At 42.9% G+C, this 26,310-nt stretch overlaps 2 protein-coding genes across 4 annotated transcripts in view; both read right to left on the reverse strand.

Moving 5' to 3' along the window:
• Nucleotides 1-202: 202 nt before the first annotated feature.
• On the reverse strand, nt 203-9,278 carry tbx2b (T-box transcription factor 2b). 2 transcript variants are annotated; one of them, XM_067508762.1, is made up of 8 exons: nt 9,141-9,278; nt 8,024-8,899; nt 6,993-7,260; nt 5,164-5,310; nt 3,984-4,060; nt 3,679-3,848; nt 2,320-2,903; nt 203-1,996 (listed from the first exon to the last, which is right to left on the reverse strand). In XM_067508762.1, exons 2-8 carry the CDS (start codon nt 8,380-8,382, stop codon nt 1,547-1,549), a joined length of 2,055 nt encoding a protein of 684 aa, XP_067364863.1. In that variant the 5' UTR covers nt 8,383-8,899; nt 9,141-9,278; the 3' UTR covers nt 203-1,546. The 2 variants fall into 2 exon arrangements, with proteins under 2 accessions (XP_067364863.1, XP_067364862.1); XM_067508761.1 differs by having other exon boundaries at nt 6,984-7,260.
• A 7,941-nt stretch (nt 9,279-17,219) lies between these two features.
• bcas3 (BCAS3 microtubule associated cell migration factor) overlaps nt 17,220-26,310 on the reverse strand; it is a 309,008-nt gene continuing 299,917 nt past the window's right edge. For both annotated transcript variants that reach the window (XM_067508758.1, XM_067508757.1), the window contains one exon: nt 17,220-18,957. In XM_067508758.1, coding sequence (XP_067364859.1) covers nt 18,809-18,957 — 149 coding nt within the window. In that variant the 3' untranslated portion in view covers nt 17,220-18,808. The remainder of the gene's footprint in view (nt 18,958-26,310) is intronic.

The following is a 26,310-nucleotide window of genomic DNA, read 5'->3' on the forward strand; positions in this document are numbered from 1 at the left end:
CAGAGGGCGCTACTGCGCCGCGTGTGTGTACTTCATAAACTATGTTCAGCATAATCTATAGCAGTTTAGCTCCAATTACATGATTCGGACAACAATACAATTTAAAAAAAAAAGTACGAATAAAAAACAACAACAACAACAATAATAATAATAATAATAATAATAATAATAATAATAATAATAATAATAATAGGCCTACAAGTTTTAAGCACAACGATTTTTTTATTGAAATTGTGAGACAATCAAAAAAGAAAAAAAAAATACCCGGACAACCAGCATAAACAAGATACTTTCATCTTTAAATATATTTATGAATCGAATGATTGATGCGCCCGTTGGAGGAATTGCTTTGAATGTCTCCTGGTTGGAGTGAAATAACCTGAGGTGTTTTTGAATCTTTTCGCGGTTTCCTCTGTATGTGTCGGTGGATGCAGACTAAAACATGGCACACACGCCTCCTAAAAATCAGCGATGCTTCATACACAGTTTTTTTTTTTCAAACCAACAAGCGCTAAATAGCTTTCATGTACAGTATATGTTCTTGTAAAATGGGGAGAGTAGACGAGGAGGGAGAGAAGAGGAGGAGGAGGAGGAGGAGAAAGAGAAAAAAGCAACAAGTTAAATTCGAAATATATACACGCTAATATACAGCCTTGAATAAATTAATACCAATTGCATATTCTTGGATCTTAGCTTTATTTACATATTGTTTTTTTTTATTCTTAATTACATAAATAGTTCAGAAACATTTTTTTCTGGCATGAAATGATAAGCGGATCTTTCTCTCTCTGTGTCTGTCTCTCTGGCTGACGGAACCTTCCATCCCTTTTGAAATATTCAGGCCTGGAAAAAAAGTTTTTGGATGCAGCTTGACCTGCCTGTCGGCGTGAAGAGGCTCCTGTTCAGGGATCGGCTTGGTGTTTCACAACCAGGCCTTGATGCTCAAATGCTTCAAGTTAACAAACTCAACACACACACTTTCCACTGTGCGCCGCTCAGTCTGTGGCGCTTCAGGCTCTCGGGCAGGGGGAGACCAATATATGGGGCCGATACTGGCCTTGCGTGGTCCACCTGACGATAAAGTTGGATTCATTTCATGTTTTTGTAGTGGAAATGATTAGTATTACTCTCTAGGACACGTCTTTAAGTTCTGGTAGGTTTTTTTTTTTTAATTTTATTTTGTATTTTATTATCTAAATTGTTCCCATGCCTTTGAATTGTTTGCCCGTTGAATTTATTTACTTATTTATTTCTGTGAACGCATGTGTTTTCATTCATCTCAAAGGAGTTTTCATGTCTGAGGATACCAGTTGAAATGTATGACGTTTCATTTCTAACACCTGTAAATGTTAAAGTTGTTCCACTTTTCTTTGGACTACATTTCTGTCTCTCTGCAGCTGTGTTTGGAAAATGTTCACTTATCGGCATTTACTGATCTGTATCGGTCAAACTTAATCCCAGTCTCTGTAATGTGCTGTACAGGACATATGCACTTATAGTCATCTGGTATTCAAGCCAAGACGTCATCCCTGACAGAGTCTTTATATCACTTGGGAGAGTCTGCAGTTGGGGATGGCTCCCTTTGGCCCTCCAGGCCACTCACCAGTCTCTGAATACTTTGCAGCTCATTCACAGAGTCCTTTATGGAGGTTTTGGGAGATGCATCCTTCCCACTTGACCCTCCTGTTTTGTGGTTGCTGTGATGTTCTGGGGCTGGACTGGTCTCCCTGCTTCCTGGTTTGGAGGATTCAGAGCCTGGATTTAGGCTGCCAGGCAGGCCTGTGGTGAGCAGGCTGGAGCTCTGAGGCAGTGACACTGGAAGCTGATAAGGGTTGAAGCGGAGCCGAGGCCGGGATGAGCCCAGGAAGGGGTTCCTGGAGAGCGGGCTGGAGGTGCTGGTGGTGGGGAGGGCCGAGGCTGAGGCCGCTGCTGCAGCCGCTGCCATGTAGGTGTAGGGGTATGGGAAAAGCCCTCCAAATGGAGGCATTGGGATGCCCTGAAATATGAAAGAGAATGTACACGTCACCAATTCTACTTTCCATCTGCACCTCACATTATTTAGAACAGACCTTAAGGAAAACACAGCATATGGAATGAATAGGTCAAAATATATTTTATTTTTGGGTGGAAACAAGTCCCATTGTTAGCTTGTAGCAAATACATGACTTTTATATTTATTTCTACTTCTTCACGCCATCTTGGATTGATACAAAAGGAACTACTGCCGGTGCTGCACTGTACAGGGTGAGCGTGATGTGAACAGTTATGCTCAGTGCTCAGTGCTACAGGTGCACAGTTAAACTCAATCACTTTCCTTACCTGAGAGGCGAGCATGTGCTGGGACAGATGGAAGGGGAAGGGGCTGGCAGTTCCTCCCGTGCCCTGGGTGGAGAGGTTGCCATTTTCCAAACCACTTGCTCCAGATACAGAGGCCAATAGATGCCCCATGCCCATGGCAGAAAAGGCTCCAGGGGCCATGGCAAACTGCCCAGGGTGAAACAACAGCGGCGATCCGGTGTTCAGAGGGTTAAAGAACTGCTGACTATGCAGGCCAGACAGTGCCAGGCTTTGTAAGTGGCCTGGGCTGAAGTGCGAGGGGCTCTCAGTCTGGACCATGAGAGGGGAGAAGGCCTCCTTAGTGGCACTGATGCCTCCGGCCTCTGAGTCTTTTGTCACTGCATCCACGGTGTCCTTCCTGTGCCTGCTCTCCGATTTGTCCTTCTCAAGGTTCCTTATACTGAATATGGAGTCGTCCTTCTTTTCCATGCTAGGCCTGTCCCGCATGCGTTCCTCACACCTGGAGCTGTACGGGGACACAGGTTCAGGTCCAGGGCTGTTGGAGCCGGTGCAGTGCTCGTCATGATGCTCCAGCTCCTGTTCGCTGTCAGTGCAGGCTTTCTCATCTACAGCACAGAAATCACAGAAGAATGCTGAGCTTTTATCATTGTCCCAAAAATACACACCAGTGATCTACACACACACACAAAATTCACCCTGCACACTTCAGACCGTAAAAAATGAACATGTGGTCTACATATAAAATACAGACAGAGTGACATAAAGGTAAATAAAGGTTTACATATAGTAAAGCGGCGGAGACCTTGTAAAACAATGTGATCAGAACAAATAAAATCAAAATGAGATTAAAAAAGTCTTATTCAAGTAAATAGTAGTCATGTATAAAGAGTTATTATTATATTATTTCGAATACTTCAATTTGCACTCCAGTAAAAATTTAGGCTCATTTAAACACATATACACAGTTTGTGACATATTCATGATACTGAATTTAGCTGCTGAACACAGTGTGTTCCTGGAATTCAATGCTATAAACCGCTACAGTGGCTGATGTGATGGGATTTCAGGTGTGGAATACATAAATACATAAAGCATAAATAAATCCAGCATACAGGTTGCAGATTAGGCTGTGCCATGGTCATTGGGCCTAAATTCACCTCATCACGCAGCCCAGTGTAAATGATCTTAAACATTTATATTTTTCCAAGACGGTAATGGAACATGTTTTCCTCACGTTGCGGCTCCTCCAAACATAATCATATTTTAGCCAATTTAAAAGACTTAAATTCGCGAGTACAACAGCATCACGTGGCTTTCAAAGGCCGAATATAAGTCTGTATTTCATATTCACACACCACTGACGAAAAATAACAAGCTCACCTCGACTGGGTCTGCTGAACCTCAGCGGGCTGGTACCGGCTCCCAGCGGGGAGTGGACGGCGTCCCTGGTGGTCGGAGCTTCACTGGAGGAGGCGTCCGAGTCTGCGCCATCCCGGTCCGCCTTGCATTGGTCCTCGTACATCCGCAGCGATGGCATGGTCAGCTGCTTTCTGCAATAATAATAATAATAATAATAATAATAATAATAATAATAATAATAATAATAATAATAATAATAATAATAATAATAATAATAGGCAAAAATTATTACAAACGTGGAACAGGTGTTTAACAGATGTTGTTACCTTTTCTCCCTCCGTCCATTGCCCGTGTCTCTGAATCCTTTGGCAAAAGGGTTGTTGTCAATCTTCAGCTGCGTTATCTGAGAAAAAACACCAGAACCCATTGAATGTAATCCTATAAAAACAGTATAAAGTCCCACGTGTTCACCTGGCACATAGTATTCGGGCAGAACAATTCGTTCGGATTAACACACACAGAAACCAGTGTGTTGTGCAGGAGTCACTGCGGGCCTCAGATTTGCATTATTAATAAAAGCGTAAAGATGAGGCAGAATTCTCATAGGCCCCAGGAGAGAAATTCTGCCACGAAATATTCGTCCATGGGGCCACAGAAGCCTCCGATCCCCCACAAAAAAAGGCAGAGGGAGCAATGGTTGAACAGATGACTATATTGTCAATAATTAATAACTGGGTTTGCATCACTGCTGCTTCAAGATACGTCTCCATGTGGATGAGGCTGGTGTGGCTGCACGTAGGGCCATTGGGCCAGGACAGGCCTGCGGGTGCAGCTCCTAGGCTCCTGGACCCCCTTCAGTGGCCCTGCGCTTTTTTGTCATTTGATCAGAGAGAGAGTTGTTGCAGCATCTGTCCACTGTGGCTGCAGGGTGACCAGCGTTTTAAATGCCCTCTAATCGATGGTGACTCCTTGCTATAAACTTTTATGACCCCCCCCCCCCCCCCCCCCCACCAACCCCCTCAACTGTCCGACCTTCCTGGATACAATTTCCAATTAGCTTCATGGTGAGGATTAAGAGCCAGCGGAGCGGCTTATAATAATGCCATCAAATATCGAAATATATACACAACTTCTACCCAAATACCGATTGTTTGGACACGCTCTGAAATCGAAATTACGGAAGCCCTTAGTGTCAGGACGCAAAGTGAAACGCTGCCCCACAACATAGCGCATTGACACATCGGATGCTTTCACTTCTGGTCAGGGTGAGAGCTCCTGAGCAGCAGATAAGGCAGCGCTCAGCTCTCGGCCTGCACCGTCCAAAATATGTGCTCCAAGACTAAAGCAGCAATTAACAATCAAGTGGGACATGGGAGTGCTCTGCGGGGAAATTAGGCGACCTACAAAATCAGATTAAGTCTTCAGGGCTCGGCGCTGGGGGAGGGGACACATGTAGGACATTTATTATGCAAAAGCAGCCCCATTAAGAGCCGTAGCTTGACTCACCTTGTCGTTCTGGTAGGCTGTCACAGCCACGAACTCGGTCTCCGGGAACACGTATGTCCTGAAGGTGCTGTATGGGAGCTTCAGGATGTCGTTGGCCCGCACTATGTGGAACCTGGGCTGGTACTTGTGCATGGAGTTCAGGATGGTCTGGACCGACAATCGCGCGCGCACACACACACACACACACACACACACACACACACACACACACACACACACACACACACACACACACACACACACACACACACACACACACACACACACAGGAGTCAGGTAAATATCAAGAATTTGATGTGGCTTGAACGTTTTCTCCACATTAAAACGCGACACTAGACAGAATCTGTTGACGCGGATCATCCAGCCCATTGTTACTGATGCTCTGACAATTACTGTGTAAGCAGACTTGTCTATAATTAGTGCGGAGCAAAGGGAAAAACCTCACTAGGCCACACATGTTGTCACGAGGGCTCAGAACTACAGAAACAATCTGATTTGATCCGGTTTCGTTTAGGACAAAAACTACAAAGGTCCTCACTTTCATTTATTTTAAATGTACAACAAGCGCTACAGTCATGTTACCAGCTATGAATTACAGCCCGAGGCTCTGTCTATTCTGACAAACACCACATCGAACGTTTCTCACTGGTTTTATCATAGAATAATTTTTAAAATAAAATAAACAAATAAAAAAGAAAGGCCAGGTTATAAAGGTGCAAATGAATGAGTTATTTGGGGCGCAACATGTAACATTAATATAGAAAGACAACGTGTTAAACCAGTAGATCTATAAAAACGGAAAAGATCTGTAAATAAAAAGAAATCATTCTTGGAACAGTTTGCAAATTCTTTAGGCTCATATGTAAATGTTGAATTTGTATCCAGTAGGAGTCAAACTCTGGCTGCCAGTCTTTGGCAAAATATCGTTTCTTCCTGAGCCGCTTGTTTCCAGTTTATATTCAGATTATTACAAGAGTAAAATCATTTGAAATACATGGAAACGCGTGCAGGACGATTTTGGAGAAGACGCGCAAACAATGAAGCATCAAGACCACACAGTACCGCACAATACTGCTGAAGCAACAACACACACTATACAATACCATGTTATTATTTACCAAATGATACTGAATATACAGCAATATACTGTCTGACTGACTGAGAGCGACATCAGACATGTCAATTCTCAGTGACCCGATTTTTACCATAAAGCAGTTAATCCCCAGCTTTGCAAACATTCAGCTCAAATATTCAGATTTATTTAATTTATTTGATTCCAAACGAAGCCACGGTGTGCACGAGAGACAATAAGGCTCAGGGAGGACAGTCGACTTTGACTCGGGCCCGAGCGGCTGCACCGAGTGGGGGTCTCGGTTTGAATATTTGGATGCATGCTGATAATATTTTGAAGACTTAGAAGGAAACACAAGCTGTGTGTGTGTGTGTGTGTGTGTGTGCGTCCGTGCGGGTGCGAAGTCAAATGACGACGAAATGACAACTGCTTTTGACGTAATGACGCACATCATCTTTTAACGCATAGATTTTTTTTTTCCTTTATTCTGCCTCATATTCATCCTGCGTTTAGTCTTGCGGTTTGGGGGGGGTCAACGCACGCTTTCTGTTTTTATTTATTTTCAGCTTTTTTCTTTTATTAAATTGCTCCTGCAGCGACCCATTTTTCACATATGCTTCATGAAAAATTAATCTCCACTCAAAACACTCTGCCCTGTCTATTCCACTGGCAAACGCCTCACGTAGCATGAAATATATTTAAAAATATCTAGTCTGGCTTATTAAAAAAAAACCAAAACAAAACTCACAGCACTTACAAATCCATGTTTGTCTGAGATGTTGTTGGTCAGCTTGAGTTTATGGAAAGCAACGGGCTTGGCCATCCACTGCTCGCCGGTGGCCGGGCTGTCCGGGTGGATGTACATCCTCTTGGGCATCTCCGGGTCGGCCTTGCCCGCCACCATCCAGCGGGAGTTGTGGAACTTGTAGCGGCAGTCGTCTGCCGCCACGATGTCCATCAGCAGGATGTATTTGGCTTTTTTATCAAGCCCGTTTATTCGCACTTTGAACGGAGGGAACATCCGTCTGCAGAGAGAGAGAGAGAGAGAGGAACACGCCGTGAGCACATCAGATTAGCATCTGATAAAACACACTCTGAGGGCGACGCAGGAGTAAAAATATTCTGGATATTATTCTCCAGTGTTGCACGCAAGAAGGGGACAGCAGTGTGTTGTCTGTGTGTGTGTGTGCGCGCTGGTGTCTCGGTCTGACTGCGTGTGTTGTCCAAAGCTGAGCAGTATATTTATGACCACGGTACTTTACGTTGGTGCTTTTTGAAGTGACAGCCTGTTTATCAAACCCAGGAGCTCTGCTACTTCTACACAACATAGTTTGGGAGAAAAAACCTGATTTAAGCTCAAGCCACATTTCCCCCCCCCCCCCCCCCCCCCCCCCCGTCCAAATATCCAGAATTTGTCCATTAAGCAGTCCAGAAATTTTTTACAAATATTTCCAAAATGAACGGTAGTTTTTCAGTGAATTATTCCGAATAATGAAGCCTTTAAAATACACAGTTATTGGACGTGAAATCTGTTGAAATACGAAAAACTTCGTGTTTGATGCGACGTAAACACAACATATTCTTGTTGCATTAAGGAGTTTTCTTGTGTGTTTTCATTCACGGTACAATAAACTGGTAGTAATCTATGGGAAAAGAAATCCCGACTACCAAAGGCCTGACGCACACGCTGCCATTTACCACCGTAAATACTGGGATTTTACACAAATACACAAAAACTGACGGGGCTCCTATAAAAAATAAATGAAATCGGTACTGGCTATTTCCTACCTTCCGGACTTCGTAATAACCATCTCCGTCCCGAGCTTATGAAACTGGTCCCAAAGATCCTTGGCTTCCAGTGTAACTTTGGGGTCGTCGTCCACTTCCTCCTCGGGCTCTAGGCTTTTCATGCTGCGAAGATGAGCCGCCTGATGGTGGCTGAGGGCCGGGTGAAGCCCAGCCTCCGCCGCCCCGGCCAGGCCGTGGTCTGGGATGGGCTTGGTGAGCGCCCCGGGAGGCAGGCTGAGCGCCGGGAAGAAGGAAGGCTGCGCGGCCGCTAAGAAGGCGGACATGGGGAAGTCAGTCGGCCGGTGTGCGTGGAAAGGGTGATAAGCCATTGCAGTCCCTGTAAAAACTGGATCTCTCATCGGTGCATCCACAAAAAGCGAAATGAAATAATGGATATTTTAGTGGTATTTTCCTCAACCTCCGGTTTAGCTCCGCGCTTCGCGAGCACTTAATTTGTGGAAGGCGCTACAGCAGAGTACAGCGCCTTGTCTCACTCACACACACACATACACACACACGCACACAACGCGTTATCAGGGTAAAGAGAAGAAAGAAAAAAAAAAAAAAACAGAGTTGCTGTTTATGTGCTTTTCCTTCGGTTCCTCCGCCGAGTCCTTCAGCAGAAGCGGCGCTGTGAAGGCAGAGCCCGGCTGCGCTGTGTGCCTCTCTGAGAAAGAAACAGTTTCTCTGCCTCAGTCATCCCACACTGACTGGAGAGATGTGGCCCCGTTCACTGCAGATCTGTGACTATCTCACATGTCCTTCCTGCCTCCATCCCCAACACTAATGAACCAAGCCCCTTTGATTGCTGATTTTACGCTTTCTGGACCAATTGTGGGCCCCTATAGGCGTGGTTCTGACAGCTCCGGCCAGACTCTGGGAGAGGAGGGGGGGGACAAGAAGGTGTCGGAAGCATTAGCAGTAAGAAAACATGTCAACAGAATAAAATATTAACCAATGACAGGAAAGATCGGGAAATCCCACCCCCATTTCCAAGCCAACACCGGGTCAGCGCCCAGTTCTTGGCCGGTGGAGGCATCACCTCTCTCGGCTTGCGTTTTTACAATGTCGCCTTCGGTGAAACCAACCTGTCCACACTCACTGTCCCAATACTCACCTTTATACCGAGGAACAGCTCCACTTCTCCACGTTCACCACTGTCTTTAGCAACAACTCCCAACAGTAAATCCCCGCCTTGCAGCTAATGATCTGCATTCCGGAGAGATTTGTCTCATGGAGCTGCTCTTCTCTCTGCCGCTCTCTATTAACAGCAGACGTGTAATTATTCCATGTTATGTTCCTGTTGTGACGGCTGGGCTGGATTTGCCTTCCACTACAGCCCGGGCTGTGTTAGCTGTGTGTGTACACTCACTTCAGCCTCATCCAGCCCCCGGCTCCCACACGCGAGAGCCATTTATCTGTGCGTGTTCCTGATCGAGTTGACGGGGAGGCGGCGGCGGCAGCAGCAGCAGCAGCAGCAGCAGCAGCGTAATAAAGAGACGAGGCTGGAAAAGACAAACCCAGATGCTACGTTTAGGTAAAAGAGGAAACCAGATGAATGGTGATAAATGAGTTTGGAGAGGAGGATCAGGAGGAAGGAGCGTGGTAAGTGCACACTTCGATTCAAACTCTTCCTTGTTTGGCTGCAGACAAAGTCACATTTCTTTTTATGTCTAACTGTTAGTGGGTAATGCAGTTGTCTCTGTGGCTGTTTGACGCTTGTATTTCCACATCAAACCGTCGCAGCGCGGAGATGATTTAGTGCTCCGTCTCAGAGCTGAGGACAGGCCGTGGCGGCGTGTAATCTCCGGCAGGTTGTATTTTGTCAAACCAAAGACAGTGCGGGACTCCGGGAACCGGGGTGGGGGCGGTGTGTGTGTGTGGGGGGGGTGGGGGTAGCTCTCAACCAGTCTCCCTCCACTCTGCTCTGCTGAACTCCTCTAAAAAAAAACTACAAAAAACAGCGTTGCAGCTCTTGATTAACTTGGACTCCGTTTGTTAAGGAGCCGCTCGGCGCCAGTCGGCTGATGCGTCGCAACAGGAACAATCTCTTGTCTCTTCATATTTACCCTGAAGTCCTGCATGTGCGAGCCCCTCCGGCCCCCAGCAGCCTCATCTGCGGCTCCACTCCACTTCTCTGCCTCGGTCATGACTCGGTGTCAGATGTGAGTGCTTGTGTGTGTGTGTGTGTGTGTTGTTATTGGGGAAAGCAGCTGCTCTCACCGGCTCGGATGGACCGTGATGTGGGCCACAGGCGTCACTTCGAGAAAAACTGAAACAAAAAGTGATGATCTTCGTGCATCGCGCTGTTAGAGACAACTGCGCATTTCCTATTCACCCCTGGAACTTTGCCGCGTGTCTGCGGCTTTGCTGACAGACATACAAATCTATTATGACCATAAAATATATTGAATCATATTTGTAAAGCCAAACATTAAAACATAAAATGTATCTGATGCGTTTAATAATCAGCCAGCACAGAGCAGTAAAACCATCCAGTTGATTCATATTAATTGAAAAGACACAAGGTGCATTCGGGCTTCCTAACGTGACCACACACTCCAGAAAGTTTCCGCATGTCGCTGTCGCACCTGTGTGTCAGATCCAGCGCTGTAAGAGACTTAAGAGCGTGGAGTGTTTGCACATCTCCACCGTGTTACACACTTGTTGCTCGGCTTCCATCAGATTGATACACCCATGCTTTAAGAGTCAGCAGGTCAAACAGGAGCAACTCCGAGACAACAGAGCGCGACCAAACCTGACGGAAGTCAGTTTCTACAAAGCCGAGGAATCACACAAGTCCCTGGAGCATCCAAGGCGTCACAAACATCAGGAGCAGCGAGCGCTCAGTGACAATGTGGAAACGTATATTTTCAGCCTGGCTGGTATTGGGAATAAATGCCAGGGAGCATCAGCTTTTCCCCAGAAAGTCAAATCATCAGAATGTCGTCCCAGTTTGTGATATTGTAGTGTGAATCTGCTGGAATTAGTTTGCAGTGATGCAGCCTCAGATTTGTGAAAGGCCGTGGCAGCAATGTGCATGAAGCTTTACTGTGGAGAAAGAGAGGGAGAAAGAAAAGATTAGCAACATATGGAGGTGGATAACGGTTTTTCTGCCGGAATAGTCAAATGGATAATCGTATCAACAATGCTTGTGCAAATTAGTTCCCCATTTATTTGTTCTGTGCCGTCAGCGGTGCAGGAATCTCCTTTGCGCGTGATTTAAAAGTCATTAAGTCGAGGGAGGGTAGAGCTGCAAGGAAGGTGGCATTGTGCTGATGAGTGAACATTATAAGTGAATATTAGGGAATATTGAGGACTAATGAAAATAAAAGTAAATATGAACTTCAGACTCCCTGGGTGTCAGTTGGTAGAAGTGTGATGATGGAGAGGAAAAACGTGCGAATTGGCCACATGGATTCAATTAGAAACGACTTTAAAGGTGCATGTTCTCCATTGTAAAACAGGAGAAAGTATTTGATAACATATATAGTATTTGGGACATAGTTTATTATATTGACATTTTTTTATCTATAAATATTTAGCTATAATCAAATATTTTAGGAAGAGACATAACCTAAAACATTTGAAGTGTTGTCCGTCACGCCGCAGTGGGGGTCGTGTTTAAAGTAAATCAGCCGCTTGCATGAGTGTTTCCGTACAGTAGGAGTGTGACTACAGCCTCTGTGTCCTTGATCCGTCCGTTCAGGACACATTGACAGTACACGACAACACAATACAGAAGCTCCAGAGAATATGCGCGTAAGACGCGTCTTTCTGTCAGTGACCCAAACCAAACACGCTCTAATTACAACATAACGAGACAGTTTTTCGCCACATTCGTCTAGAATCAAGAATTGTTATTTTCTTCCTCCCCTCGACATTGTTTCTTTCTTCTTTTCATCTCCCCATCTTCTCCTCCCATCTCCCTGCATCATCTCTCCGGCTATATTTAGCGGCTAGACTGGGGCCTTGGCGCCAGACCGTTTAAGACCTGTCAAAGTCCCTCATATTTCCCCTTGTCACATGGAAACCCGGCGACCATCGGCCTTCTCCTCCTCCTCCTCTTCTCCTCCTCTCCTTCTTCTCCTCCTACTCTTTTTCTGTTTTTCTCCTTCTATCCCCCCCTACTCCTCCTCCTCCTCCTCTCCCCCATCTTCTCCACTTCCTCCAGCTCCTCCAGTTCACTCTCCTAAATTAAACATATCAGTTCTCACTTGTAGGAAGAGCAAAACTGTTTCCTCAGCCCCTTCCCAACTGTCTCTATCTGTCTCTCTCTCACTCTCTCTCTCTCTCTCTCTCACACACACACACACACACACACACACACACACACACACACACACACACACACACACACACACACACACACACACACACACACACACACATCGTACATACTGAACAACACGCTGTATTCTTTAAACAATGCTATGAAATAGATGCTTTCTGGGCCTGGACTAATACCTGATGTATTCCAGCTCTGTTATAAAGCAAATCTTTTTTAACTGAACATGACTCCATGACAAACTTAATCATAAACTACAACCACTTATATCCAGTTACCTGTCTGTCATGGATCTGAGCTGCAGACGGTTATGGAAGCTGTGGGTGCGTCTGACTAAACGGTAGACCACCAGGTGGAGGCGCTATAGTCGCCGGGGGGTGGGGGGTGGGGGCAGAGGACGGAGCTGTCACATCCACAGGCGTCACAGCAGCCAACACATTTACCACATTTAATGCTATAGACACTTATTAATAAGTCTGATAAGGTTCAGTCTCACAGAGCCTTAAAATAGATTTACTATATTTAATGGGATCTTTTCAAACGTGTAATATTTATTATTACCTAATTCTTTTCCTGAAGTTCTTTTAATTGTGCTAAAAGTGAGCCCTAACAAAGCCTAAGAGACCCTTAAGTGGCCCTGAACCTCATTTTGCAAGCGGCTGAAAGAAGAAACATCAGCGTCTCCACAGGTGAATGACTTCGCTCTGTGTGTGATAATAGTTGTGACGCGTCCTGTGCACAACGCACCTCATCAGAATAAAAGGACCGTCTCAGATTTAACATCCTACCTTAATAAATAAAGTCGGGTTTTAATTTAAATCCCCATGTAAACCCATATTAAGTTTGTTTGTTTGTTTGCTAAACGGAAAAAACCGAACAAAGACACAAACAACCAAAAAACAAACAAACAATTTGATTTTGATCTCATTTATATAAAACCACTTTTTGCGCACATGCTGTGGATTCACAGACTGATACAGGCCTCCGATTAAAAAACTAATTTCTCTAAAAAGATTTTTCCAAGTGGCGGATTTTAAAAACAAATTGCTTTCATATTTTAATTCTAGAGGTCTATTTGTTTATGTATTTGTTTTAAATGATTGACGCAAAAAAGACGTTCATTTTCGAAGTAAACAGATTTTAATCAGCATAAATGACCTGTCTTTGTATTTTTACAAGTGTGCAGATGTATTTTCTCTTTACCTGCTTCAGCAAAGAGCGGGGCTGATGCTGAGTGTGTGTCTGTGTTCAGCAGAGTCCTGTCGCTTTTAATATTATTCATCAGCCAATTGCTTTTTTATTTTTTATTTTTTTTTTAAATCGGTTGTGTGTTTTGCAGGACAAACGGGAATTAGCAGCTGCAGCGCTCCGGACACTGACTGAGGAGCTGCGGAGGAGCAGGGGGACGCTACCTGCAGGCCGGAAGCCTTCCATTCCTAGAGAGGAGGAGGACACACATCACATCTCCAAAAACGTCTACAACAAAACGTCGAAACTGGATCCCAGCGTGAATTTGAATAAATAGTCATATTTCCGTCATATGTTCGTGCTCATTTCTGGGTTATTTAGATTATTGTTAAAGCACCTCCATGATCCAAATCAGCTCTGACAGGCCTCTTGTTGTTCAAAACATGTTTCGACCAATTTCACGTAAACGAAGATCGAAATTGTGACTTTATTTAAGATTTATTAATTTTCACCGTTATTATAAAATGAATACAATTTTATTAGTTCAGTAATCAGATAGTAGATACGTAATTAGATATAGATACGATTGGAAATCGAGTTCAATGCGATGCAAATGAAGCTTTTTCCTTAAAATATTCGATAATGTTGCAATCTATAAATTCAAATAGACAAAATAAAATGTACGTGAGGCTGAGACACTTTGTTGTTGTGTTTCTAAATATTGTTAGACTTTATAGGGAAGTTTTCAAAGTGCCTGTAAGTCCAGTGAAGCTGGAGAAGCCCTTGAAGGATAAATATGGCAGATGAAACCGAAGCTGATCCAGAAAAAAATCCTGCTCATGTTCCCGATTTACATCTAATCTCCATCAACCTGACAGCAGCACACTGAGCTCAGATTAGTGAGCACATCTCCAGCTTTGTCCTGGACAGACGTTCCACTGTACAGGTCCACGTCTATACACTGAGCGGTGACAAAGCTGTCTGTGTGCCAGGGTCACCTCAACACGTCGCTCAAAGATGCCCAGGGGCCCTGCAGGGGGTATGGACATGGTCTGATGCAGCAATCTGCGAGAGTTTAATTTCAGCACCATTTATTCTGCGTGACAGTGTAAATAATTCTATTTATTTGCATTAATCAGGCTCATTTAAACCAGTAAATTCACAAATTTAAGACAGATAGAAAGATAATTTATTCATCCCAACGGGAAATTCACACATTCACATTTTATTTCCCGCAGCAGGTAAAGTGTGCAGTTTAAGCAGCATTATTCTAAATGATGTAGCGCCCACAAAGAATCTCACTTCCTCTGAATCTGAACATGTGTATTAGTCTTTACTTCTATACCATGTAAGCAGTTTAATGTTAAAGACTTGTCCTGGACTAAATGTGCATTGCAAACCAACCTGAGATTCTCCTGCTGTGTTTCCATTCCCAGGGCAGACTGGGTGGTGTTTAAGGATTCAGTGTGAAGATGATGTGATCCAGGGTAAGTTCCACACAGTCCAGTGCACTTTAGCTGTAAAACAGGGAGTCTGTGGACAGTGATCTCTGGCACTTTACTTTAGTAGCACGTCTGCCATGTTCTGCTGTCTGTTTCATGCAGCCAAAATTACATTTACTGTCATTTAACTGTGTTAAGAGTTTCAAAGTTAAATGTTAAATGATATGTAGGTAACTGAAGAAATACACAATAAAACCTTCAGAATAGTGTGTGATATTTAGCAGCCAGATTACCTCATTTTAAAGAAAAGTCTTAAATGTGAAATTCTAAATCAAATCACAAAATCAATGAGATGAGTTTGTGTGTTTTCTGCCTGTGATTCTATACTGTGTCAAAATGTTTTACATATATACATTGTTTAACTTCAATGTATATAAATAAAAAAATTGTTGATTTTTGATTAATTTGCAAGATTTTATGGCCTCTATTACGGTTTTAATGGTTAAAGCTACAAATGATTAAAATGAATGAAAAATACAGTAAAAAAGGATTTAGTAAGTATGAAATATGATAGAGATTTTTGAGAAAAGCCTTCGCACCATGTTGTCACATGCTGTATCCTAAAGTAGCAGTTTGCTGTAAAGTGGAAAAAAATGATACAATTAATGTTCTTGTTAATTTCATGTGCAGTATTTTCTTTAGGGTGATGATTATGTTGCAAGTGGCAACACGTACAAATTAGATTTGCAAGTTGCACACTTGTAACACAGGCACCAACTGTTGGCACTGACCATGAAGGTGAACATCCAGAAATGATGTAAGGGTCAAATCCAGGCTGGATGTGCTGAGAGAAGTCAGAAAACACAATCACATGTGGTTGCACCAGCTATTTTGATGTGCACCTACCGCCAAACACTGATTTTACTGTAAAAAGCAACAACACAGAAAGCCGACCTGCTCTCACTATACACCTGAGGCTAAACACTTAATATGGAGCCTGATGGTAATTGCTAAATGTGTTAGCATCACAGTGTATGTGTTCAATGTTCTGGTTAAAATGTCCAACCTCTGAGTCAGTTACTCAAACCAAACTAATGAACCATTGTTGAACTCTGATGTCACCATCAGGTTTTGCCCGGTTGGATTTTCACTGCTTCAGTTCGTCTCGGGGCTATTGGTAAAGGTTCAGTTAGCTCTTGTTGAAAGTTTATAGGTTGGGACTCAATACCAAGCAGTATTCCTGCCAGAGGCTGGACGACGGGCTTTGGAATCATCAAACCGTGCTTCATTTTAATGTCAGGAAGCAGATGCTCATATTTAGAATGGTGAGTAAAACTACGAGACCTCAGTAATTTGAATGAAACTGTCTAAGTACGGCGAAATCACAGTTTCTGTATTTTAAGTTCTTCGAAGAAACAGTAACTTTGCTCAGGTTGCTCCTGGTTTAATACCATGACAACATACTTGCTAACAATTTTTTAAATACAGCTTTGGATTTCACACTGACATAACAGATGTAAGTTTCCCAGTTTTTTGTGTGTGATGTCCTTTCTTTAAGGAGAACTTTCCATTTATGCTTTGTACTCGTGGAGCTACATTTTTGTAATATTCTGTTGAAAAGTTTCAAGTGCAAACTGTATTTTTCTCCTCTGACTTGTTGAATAAAGGCTATTTCTACCTTATTGATAAGGGAGTCTTACATATAAGCCCTTTAATGGTTCTTTTTCTTAACATGTTTGTGCAGTTCTCCAGCTCATATTGCAAATTTATTTTCAGATTATATAAAGAGCAATATAGTCCCATTGTTTTTATTAGGAAAATGTATTAGTCACAACCAAAAGATATTCATTTAATTGTTCGTGACAACTTTTTTCTGCTCATTTTTATTATAGCTGGGAAAGGACTCATAAAATTATGACTATCGAGTTATGAACAACAGCAGGCTCAAATAAAGCCGACAAAGAATTATCTGCTGCTAGTCTGATTACAATGACTTGAAATACCCTCAGTTCAACTACACAGAAAGCAAAGAATCTTAGAAGCCTTGAGAGGAGTTTTGCTGATTAGCAGAGGAATAAACATGCCTTCTCGTTTCTCAGCTCTCTCAGAACAAAGAGCCAGAGCTGCCCGTAAAAAGTCCCTTTAACAACATTTTACTGCCTGTTAAAAAATATGGTACTAATTACTCGTGGTACTGTGAGCTGATGGTCACTGCTGTGGTCGAAATTTAATCAACACAACTTTTGGCAATCAGAGTGCGAAAGGAAGAACAGACAGCTTCGTTTCCACAAGTTTTATTCGGCTTTTATTTGCACCAATGCTGCAAAAAAGAAGTCAGTACTGTACAAATCTAATCTGTCTGTCAACAAGCATTTGCCCTGAACATGGAGACTTAGCCAGGCTTTCATGTCATGCAGTCCAACAACACTCCAACACACATGTGGTTACTACTAGTACACCTTTTCCGTAAACTGTCTTTTTTTTAATTTTTTTGATGTTTTGCAAAGAACAATTAACGGGCAAAGTAGGTTTAATGGACCTTCTGCTATGGGCAAATACATTTAAACAAAATACATTTTTAGAGGATACAGAGGCCACCGGAAAATATTTCTGCCTTCTCAGACTTTTACGTCAGAATTTTTATTCATAATGCCTTCAAACTCCGACCACAATTCTCTCTGACGTTAAACTAAAAAAAAAAGTCTGAAATTTGAGTTTAAACTAAGATTTCTGAGAAAAAAAGTAAGAAGTCCCCCCAAATATTCTCTGCTGCACATGTATAACTAGAATAGGACAAAGATTTTGGTCAAAAGTTGCTAATAGCAAAATATAATATAAAGCCTCACAACTCCTCTATTAATCTGTTGGATTAAAATGTACTATGTGGAAAAGTAGGGAAGAGATGTAAATGACTTTAGGAACAAATTTCACTTCCACTGTAAACATTTAAATGACTTCAGCTGCGTAGTAATAGTGTCGTCTCATTACTGCATCTTTTGTCAAATGTAATTACATGAAAATTAAAGGCATGAAAGGACCAAATTGAATGAAAAACGTTTAGCCAGAGGCCATGAGGATACACACACACGCACGCACGCACACACACACACAAACACACTCACACAGGGATAAGGAGCTGCTGCAGATCATTGATTATTTTTCCTTTGTTGGGGCTCATTCAGACAATAGGAATCCCATAAAACTTAAAACACACATGTACACACACATGCGCATACAAAAAGATGGTGGGCTGAGGACACAGCAGACATCAGCTGCAGTGACGAGAGGACGGTTGGTCTCCAAGGTCTGTGTAAACTGGCAACGAAAAGGTAATGAGCAGGCCTGGACTGATTTTTTGGGCTGATGCTGTTAAAAATCAAATATTTTTTCCTGACCACAACTGTATCAGCTGCATTTTGTCTCCACTTTCAATTTCCTGCACTTTAATTTGATTAACTGTTCGGCAACAGTTCAATTAATCTTCAAAGAACTGTGTTTTCAGAAGTCTGAGAAAATGTGTCCAGCTGTTCCCACTGACTGAATGCAACATAATAGTATCCGTAATCTTTTCTTTCCCATTGGAATGAGTTTGGCATTAAAATAGTCGATTTCAAATGTTTGGAAACCTGCACATTTGCAGCAATTGGCAGCTTCAATAAAGACATCAGCCTTCAAATCCAATCCAAGAAATCCCATGTAAGTACTGAGTGGAGCTGGGATAAAAGACAAAATAAACAGCAGAGAGAAACAAAAATTGTAGACTCAGTTTGGCTTCAGTACATGTTAGTTTGTCACCATGATGCTGAGTGGACAGATACATGGAGGCCAGCGGTCAAGTGTGCCTTATGGTGGGGCAGAGATAGCACTCTAGGGGAAGTTGGTGGGGAAAAGGCTGAGTGGTTGGCTCTCGTTGGTGGGCAGGGGGGAACGGTAGCCCTCGAAGTTGCGTGGGATGCTGCCACTGGTCGAACCTGAGCTGTTACTGAGGGTCTCGATGCTGCCTTCCCTCTGCAGCTCTGCAGGAGGAGAGAGATGAAAAGACACAGAGGGACAGAGGCGTCGGCTGTTACAGAGCACAACAAGAGGGAACATTTGTCAGACCTGCAACTGTCTGCCAAGTTCGAGGTTACTTAACCCTATGGAGCTACAGCACTCACAGACATTCTACTATTTCACTCAAGACTGAATCTAAATGACTAAAACATGTCCATAACATCAAGCATCATATACCGAGAGTTGTTTACCAAAAGATGCCACTGAAATCTCTGTGATGTCTTTACTTCATTTTCTTTTATCACGTGCAAATGGTAAATGTTCTGCACTTATATAGCGCTTTTCTACCTATTGGCAAACAAAGCACTTTACACTGCAGAAAAGAGAATTTAAATTATAAGTTAGTCATTTAAAAAACTATATTTTTGATAATAAAAGTCATGTATAAGTACCAACAGAGGTGACAAAAGTACACGCTCTTAAATGTACCTAAAGTACAAATGTACTCCACAAAGTAAGCAAAGTATTATAACAATATTGAATTTAATGCTGTTGATAACATAAATTACTATGTTTATAGAGTTTTATTTTGACACATTTTTTTAAGTTAAAAGAGTTTGAAGAGAGTTAAAAAAGTCATTCAAATCAAACAAAGTTATTAGTATATACGTATCGTAGCTGTGTAAAGGCTGAAGATTTAGTTTGGTTCTCTCATTGGCTCCTTTTGCCTGTGTGTGTATTATTCGTTCAAAACAGATTCATAAAAGCTGTAGTTTCAGGTTTGTATCCATCCTAAATAAACTGTGACCTGCTTCATTTATGGCTGTATAAGAACAAATTCAGCTGGTGGTTCAGGTCATCTAACGGCCAGTTCTTGGGGATACTGTGATTATAATAGACAGAGCTGGTGGTAAAAACACGTAGCTTAATAAACCCAAATCATCCTTTTTACTGTTAAACAGTATCAAACAGGTGTCCAATCACACAGCTTGCTGTATACAGGGCTGTGTAACCACACACCAGCCAGTGTCCATGTCTCCACACCATTAACATGAGACTGTCCTCCTGTGACTTATGACAGAGAAGGTCATTTATACTGGCTGCCAAAAGGCTGTAGTGAGTGTAAGACCATCCCATAGTATTTAGACTCTCAAACGCAGGACTTTCACACATCAGACTACAGTCCACTGTGTAACTACTGCTTCTGCTGTTGTTGCAACAAGTCACAAGACACACGTGATACAAAACATTATTATTTTTTCACCTAACCGTGATGTTTTTGTGCTGGAACTTACCCAAAGTGCTGTGTTTGCAAGGCCTGTGTTTGTGCGGCAAAAAAAAACAAAAACCAGTGAAACTAGCCCTCAATACTGATGCCTAGTCCCAAAAGATGTGCAGCCTGCCTTCATACATGGTGGAACGATTTCAGCAAATGGACGAGAGCGAGGGGACAAACGAGCATGTCGGCATTAAGGTTGGAGGGCTTGTTGATCACAACCAGCAGGTGGTATTAATGTTAAGGCTGATTAGTAAAGGTAAGAGTGATGTCCGAATGTCTCTTCTTGTGGCTTTGCCATGAAACTGATCAGACCACAATGGAGTTGCATGTGTGTTACAAACATAGGAAGTGGATGTCTGTTGGATTAACCCATAGCATCAGTGAACGTAAGTTATTCTGGGACCACAACCAAAGTGACCGCTGCGCCCAACATTCTTCTCTACTCCACAGCCCTCCATCCCTTCATCGTCCCTCAAGCCGCTCTGGTGAGGATCTCTCCATAAGGAATGTATTACCATTATTACATGCTGTAAACCATATCCTTCGATATGTGGACAGAATGGCGTGCACGGAGGTGGCAGCACATTATTAAGACTGTGATGCATGTAGTGTACTGTGACATCCATCAGCCATGTAGCTGCATTTAATATGCTCCTGGTGCCTGGCTGCTCCGCTGACAGTAGTCGACGCCCTGCGGAGGTACAGCAGTGCAGGAGCATGACTGTCATCAACAAATTGAGAGCAGGAGTTGACAAAAGTGCACATGGTTACTATTCCTTTTCATGTGGGTTCATCAAACAGGCTCATTCAAAAAGACCTTCAGCTCCACATTAGGGCCACAGGCTCATATTTGACAGTGAGGGACATAGTGCACTTCTCCAGACAAAGCACTTAGTTGTGTGTCTTCTATACCTTTAAGTTTTGTCTTCTTCATTCTGCCTCCAAAGAGGAGCTGGAATGAACAGTCGGTTTCTTTAACACACAGGTTCACATCACGAGCTCAGCTGAAAAAGGTGTGTGTTTGCGTTGACTTCTCTGTGAGCTTCTAATCTACACTGAGCTACAACATCTTTGCAGAAGCACAATTCCAGATTAATTTAATGTGCATCTCTCTCTCTCACACAAACACACACATCTGCCATGTTGTGCAGTGTGGATTAAATTAAATTATCTATTGGCATTTGGAAAAAGGATAATCCTGATGCCTCAACAGAAGCCAACCTGTGATGATGCATGTGAGGACCATTCAGGCTTATACAGAAAGAACCGTCGGTCCTTTTAAAGACTCACGCGCGCACAAAATTTAAGATGTTGTGTCGGTGCTCGTATGTGGACTCATATTTGCATATAGTTGGTGGGTTAAAGTGTACGTGTATAGATAGACAGACATCATAGCTGCACAACAACATGGCAGCTCACAGCCGCACCGACATAAAGCATCAATGCCACATAATACAGTCAAAAAGGAGACAGTGGAGTTCAGGGCCAATCATTTCCCATATCTAGCCGAAGCAAGATAAAAAATTTTTTAAAAATAAACAAATTTACATTAAGAACATTAATGCCAACCTCTATGTGCATTATTTGTCTCAATGGGAAATTTCACACCAAGCACAAAAGAGCCTCTAAGCCTTGTTTTGTGGGACACCTCTGCATCCGAAAGGGGTCACTCATCACACTTTTTAGTTTGTAAAATATCCAGACAGAAAATGCTGTATTTCTAGTCTTTTCAATCGCAATCAATTTAAACAATGGACGAGGAATCAGTCCAATTATAGAACCGGCCTTTCTAATGTTGATTATGTTCCTGTCACTGGCAGAGACTGTTACCCCAACATATTTATCCAGAATTTCTTTGATAAATATGTGGAATCACGTTAAAACTTCCATGGGACCAAAATCAACAGCAGCTGTTGAGGGGGAGGCAAGGAAAAAATTATCTGTGTAAAAGGATGGATTTTGACCTGTACCCAACTATTTATTCATTCTTTATGATTATTTATAGCACAGAGTTGAAAATGGTACGTACACTGAACAAACACTGTGTGAACAAACTTTCTGAAAAGGGTTTTAAAATTGAGTATAAAAACTTTTACTTCATTTTTATCCTGTTTTCTGTTTGTGTCCCAGTCTTTTCACCCCGATGAAAAAGTCTAGATCTGCCCCTGGTGACACACAGGCCTGCACCATCATTAAACACCAGAGTATAAATGGTGTATATTCTAGCTGTAGCTGTGATCTGCTGGGACCTTTGGTTTCCACTGCTGAAGTCTTTTCTCTGCCAGAATCTCATGCTATGAATTCTTTTTGCACTTGGAGGTGATGCTGTGGACCCCTGCCTATCAAAGACCGACTGCAGGACACATCAGTACCCTTGAGATGAACTGGAGGCTTAATTCTCCTTTTCAAACTTATGCTGTACTGCACCACAGTGGGTCCTTATCAACATTTGCAGGACATATTAAACAAATACTGATACTGTCTTTGTCTCAGAGGGCATGCAGGAAGTGGGAGATCCTTACTTTAGCCAAGGAAACCTAATACAAACCACACTATTATTTTCCAGGCTAACACACCATGTGCCACTCCGAGTTATCCCAACATCCCCCAGCCCACCCTACCATTCACCTCTTCATTAAATCCCCCAAAGCTACAGTAATCCCAGGCAGAGGTGACGAATGCAGGGTCACACTACTCCTGCTTGGTTGGGGTTACTAATTAGGTGGTTTTGAAATTGTGCCATGGTGGAAGAGGTCTTTGAAGAATGGAAGTATAACATGCAGTAATACTGCGCTGCAGCACACAGCTAATGTGTAGGTGGAAATGATAAAGTTAAAGGCAGCTGAGAATTTGATCAACTCACTCTGATTGAGTTCTGTACTTTCTGTCTCACAATATGTCCAACAGTACACACACACACACACACACACACGCAACACAGTGCTGGATTTTATCTGTAAGAATATGGGTCATCAGTAATGATATCATTTTTCCAGCCACGGCTCCAGGCAAACAGAGACAAGTGCTGGAGCCACTGAGACTAAGCCTCACCTCTCGTCTGCAGCCCCCTACTGCTCATATTCACCATCTCCTTGCCTTGATGCCACTGTCTCCCAATGTGACATTCAGGGGTCATCCGGACGACCCGGCGCTTCTTTACCAACATGCTGCTATGCTTCGTTTTAACCATTTATAGCTCTTTAGATGAAAATGCGATACCTTGCCTCTTGTTACCACAGTCTTGCTGATCACCGGCCACTTGCCCCTTCCCTTTTTCTAGTGAGTCTTTTTGCCAACTCCGGCTAGTTATTGTAGGCGCTTTAAGCTGCTGAACACCCCGGTAAAGCCCTAAAGGCCCTTTCTAGTGTTGCCTAATCCACCTCATTGTGTGATGCCTACCAGCTATTCAACTAGTCTTAACCTCTCACGCCCCCAACACAATCCCCTAGAGCTCTAATGTTGGGGCTGTTTTCCTCTGGGGCTGATGTCACTGGGTAAAGTAATATGGTTATTTACAAGGTGATTTTGTTCGACTTGATGTGCAGATAATGTTGCTCTGGAGGGAGGCCAATGAAGAAATGGAAAACCACTGTACGGTTTGATGATATAGGCTTTTAAAAGATGGCTCATCTGAGCCAGATCAAAACAGTTTTTGCTAATATAAAGTGGTATATCTTTAAAAATGCAATTTTCCAAGGTTTCTAAGGCAACAATTATAAGATTTTAAAATCTGAAAGCTGATCAGCATCTTAAATGCAACATATAAGTGTGCAGTGCTTTCTCCAGAGCTTTATTCTTATCAGGAGAAGGCATTTTGACCACTACAGGTCACTACAATAACATTTTCTAAGACAGGTTTTTTCCAGTTATCGGCATGTGTGTGGCCTAATCTTGAGAGTCATTCTGTTGCTGGTGTTGACTAGAGCTTTTAGAACTGGAGTTGTATTCTGGGACGACACCAGTGGCCAGACTTCAAACGAGAGTGCAAGTCAACACAAGATACCGAGTTGAAAAAGCTATCAGTAAAACAGCAGCGGATGCCACAGCTGGAGATAACAGGAGGTTTTTCAGGCCGGAGTTAGAGGGTGTGTGTGTGTGTGTCTGTGAGGAAAGAGGAAAATATTGCTGTTTTTGGTAGGTGGGTCCTCGCACAGTCTGAGATATGTAATACAACATCGTGGCAAGTTAATACCTCATCAAGCAATTGGACATACAGGGGAACGGTCAGACACGGTCCAGTCTGCAGCCTCGGCTGTGAACAGGCCTTAATCCTCTTATGCGCTCACACAGACACATACACAGACTCCAGCAAACACGCTTTCATCTTTATACAAAAGCTAAATCTTCTCCTGAATGCAACGTGTAAAACTCAGTTGTAAATGTTCTGCACTTATATATCACTTTTCTACCTATCGGCACTCAAAGCGCTTTACACTGCTTCTTATTCACCCATTCACACTCACACACACACACAACGATGGGGGAGCTGCTATGCAGCTGGCCAACACTCACCGGGAGCAACTAAGTTGGGGTTCAGTGTCTTGCTCAAGGACACTTCGACATGTGACCGGAGGAGCCAGGAATCGAACCAACAACTAGAATTTGTGGACAACCGCTCACAGTCGCCCTACTACTACTAGTCATGAGTCCTAGCGAAGTCACCGATAAATTGAGGTCATGGCTCGTCATATCCTTTTGAGGACTCTGGTCCTCATAAGCTCAGATAAACAGGAAGGGAAACACAGCTACATATACAGAGCTGTTCCTGTGGCCCTGGTTGCCAATGTGCTGGTGGGTGTGATAGGCAGGAAGGGATCAAAGAGAAAACAAAGGACCTGTTAATCAGAGGGTCTCTGCCAGCTGGGCCGGGCACAGCCCCATCCTCCAACCTACTCATCCACTCACCCATCTATCCATCCATCTATCCCGTGAGAGGTTGGGGTGGGGGCGGTAACCCATAGCGATGGTATACTTATCACAGCTGATTGTTTTTGTGTTTTAACTTTAATCTCACCGTTGGCCCAGCTGCCTCTGATTAGTGCTCTCACGTCACATTCCAACCTCTAACAGTCCGTCCCACGCGCTCACACTTATGCAGAGGTGCATACCCACCTCATACACACTGGTGTTGGACTGAATACAGGTTCCTTCTGGCTGTCGAATAATGAACCCAGAACTGTCTCATTTGTGCTGGTTTAGTCACTGCTATCAAGAAAACATATTCAAAATAAACAGAAAACTCAAATTAAATACACAGATTTGAAATGCACTTCAGTTCATGAACATTAGGATTTAGGATATAGGGTCTCTGAACTCGATGATGAAGATGCTAAGCAGGCATGGACTGGCCATTCGGAATAACGGGCATCCTCTCTTCTGGCCAATGGGTTTGGGCTTTTGACTGAGCCCAGGGGACAGTGGGAGTCGTCATGATTGGTTCACTGGTTTGTCAATCATCTTCAATTGGCCCAATTACATCATGCTTTTTCTAACTTTTATGTCCCCCTCCATGTGAGAGACACAGATGGAAGTAGAGCGAATGCAGATGCCGTCAGAAGCAGAGCGAGAGGGAAAAAAAGACATCTTCAGAGAAATATCATTAAAATAAAAGGAAACTGTATATAGTATATAATAGAATATTTTCAAGCTGATTTTTTATTCCAGTCCAGCACTGATGACAGATATTTAATGTTTTACTCCATAAAAACTAGAGTCAGTGCACCAGATAATAATTTTATCCTTTTTTATTCGTAGTTCTGCAACTACCTATTTCTAACCCCAAATGTTCTTCCTATATAGCACTGCCATGCTACAGCTAAAGGTACAGTACTAAGCTCAACTACAAAAATAATAAATGTAAAATATCATTAATTATAAGGTCTTCCAGATGTTTTCCACATGAAACCATGTCAGCACCAATATGTGAAGCCTTGCTCTGCACAATCCTTAGAAAGCTATCCAGTCGAGACCACATTAGTGGGAAAGCTCATTAACATATACCAGAGATCATCCCGATGGACTGTGAAAAGCCAGGCTTAACACACCCTCATTTATGAAGGCCAGAGCACATTAAGGCGGCTGGAGACACAGGATAGAC

Source organism: Channa argus, chromosome 6 (assembly GCF_033026475.1).
Source record: "Channa argus isolate prfri chromosome 6, Channa argus male v1.0, whole genome shotgun sequence".
Taxonomy (NCBI): Eukaryota; Metazoa; Chordata; class Actinopteri; order Anabantiformes; family Channidae; genus Channa; species Channa argus.